This window comes from Phaseolus vulgaris, chromosome 4, assembly GCF_000499845.2.
Source record: "Phaseolus vulgaris cultivar G19833 chromosome 4, P. vulgaris v2.0, whole genome shotgun sequence".
Lineage (NCBI taxonomy): Eukaryota > Viridiplantae > Streptophyta > Magnoliopsida > Fabales > Fabaceae > Phaseolus > Phaseolus vulgaris.
In genome coordinates, this window is record NC_023756.2 from 14,318,987 (window position 1) to 14,320,408 (window position 1,422).

General features: G+C 40.7%; 1 protein-coding gene across 1 annotated transcript; it reads left to right on the forward strand.

Moving 5' to 3' along the window:
• The first annotated feature begins 462 nt into the window (after positions 1 to 462).
• Positions 463 to 1,422, forward strand: LOC137838324 (uncharacterized mitochondrial protein AtMg00810-like). Its single transcript, XM_068647572.1, has one exon. It carries the CDS (start codon positions 463 to 465, stop codon positions 1,420 to 1,422), a length of 960 nt encoding a protein of 319 aa, XP_068503673.1.

Below are 1,422 nucleotides of genomic sequence, written 5' to 3' on the forward strand. Positions count from 1 at the left end.
AGTAGATATCCTATTCATAATTACTTGTCTTACAATTCCTTATCTTCCAATTATAGAAATATTATTTCCTCTATCAATTCTCATCTTGAAACTCGAACATATAACGAAGCCTCCAAACATGGTTCTTGGCAATCTGCCATGCAAGATGAGCTTCAAGCTCTTGCTGCTAACAATACTTGGCAACTTAACCCTCTCCTTCCAAGAAAGAAAACTATTGGTTGTAAATGGGTATATAAAATCAAATACCATTCTGATGGCACTGTTGAGCGCCATAAAGCTAGAGTTGTTGCCAAAGGGTTCACCCAACTTGAAGGACTTGATTTCTTAGACACTTTTGCACCTGTTGCTAAACTCACTACCCTCCGCCTTCTCCTTACTGTTGCCACTACCAAAAATTGGATTTTAAAACAACTTGATGTCAATAATGCCTTTCTTCATAGTGATATCCATGAAGAGGTATACATGACCCCCCCACCTGGCCTCTATCTTCCTTCTCCCCAGCATGTTTGCAAGCTTCAACGGTCTTTGTATGGCCTTCGTCAAGCTAGTCGCCAATGGTACGCCAAACTTTCTACTTTTCTTTTATCAAATAATTACTATATTCCTGCTGCTGATCACTCTCTTTTTCTTAAATATAATAACGATAAACTCACTGTTATTCTTGTTTATGTTGATGATTTGATCTTAACTAGCGATGACAGGGAGGAAATCAATACAATTACAGCATCCCTTCACCATCACTTCAAGATAAAAAATTTAGGTCATCTCACTTACTTTTTGGGATTGGAAATTACTCGCAACAGTTCCGGTCTTCATTTAAGTCAACGCAAGTATACTCTTGATCTTCTTCACGAAATTGGCATGCTTGACTTTGCACCTGTGGCCACTCCTATGACTCATACCTCCCGTCTCTCTCCTGATCAAGGCTCCCCTCTTGATGCTGATGCAACTTCCCAATACAGAAGACTCCTTGGACGTCTAATCTACTTAACCAACACGCAACTTGACATCGCCTTTGTTGTCCACAATTTCAGCCAATTCATATATGCACCCACAAATCATCATCAACAAGCTGTCTCACGTCTTTTGCGTTACCTCAGGGGCACCCCTGGTGAAGGACTATATTTTTCTCATACTAGCCCACTTCACCTCTGTGGTTTTAGTGACTCTGACTGGGTAACATGTACTACCACACGCAAATCTGTCACTGGATATTTCATCTACTTAGGAGACTCCCTAATATCATGGAAATCAAAGAAGCAACTAACTATCTGCACCAAGCACATCGAAATTGATTGTCACCTAGTTCGTGAAAAACTTAACTCTGGTCTCCCCAAACTGTTGCCATGCAAGTTGCTGACATATTCACCAAGACCCTTGCTTTCGCATAGTTCTCTACTCTCAAATCCAAGCTGGGCCTGA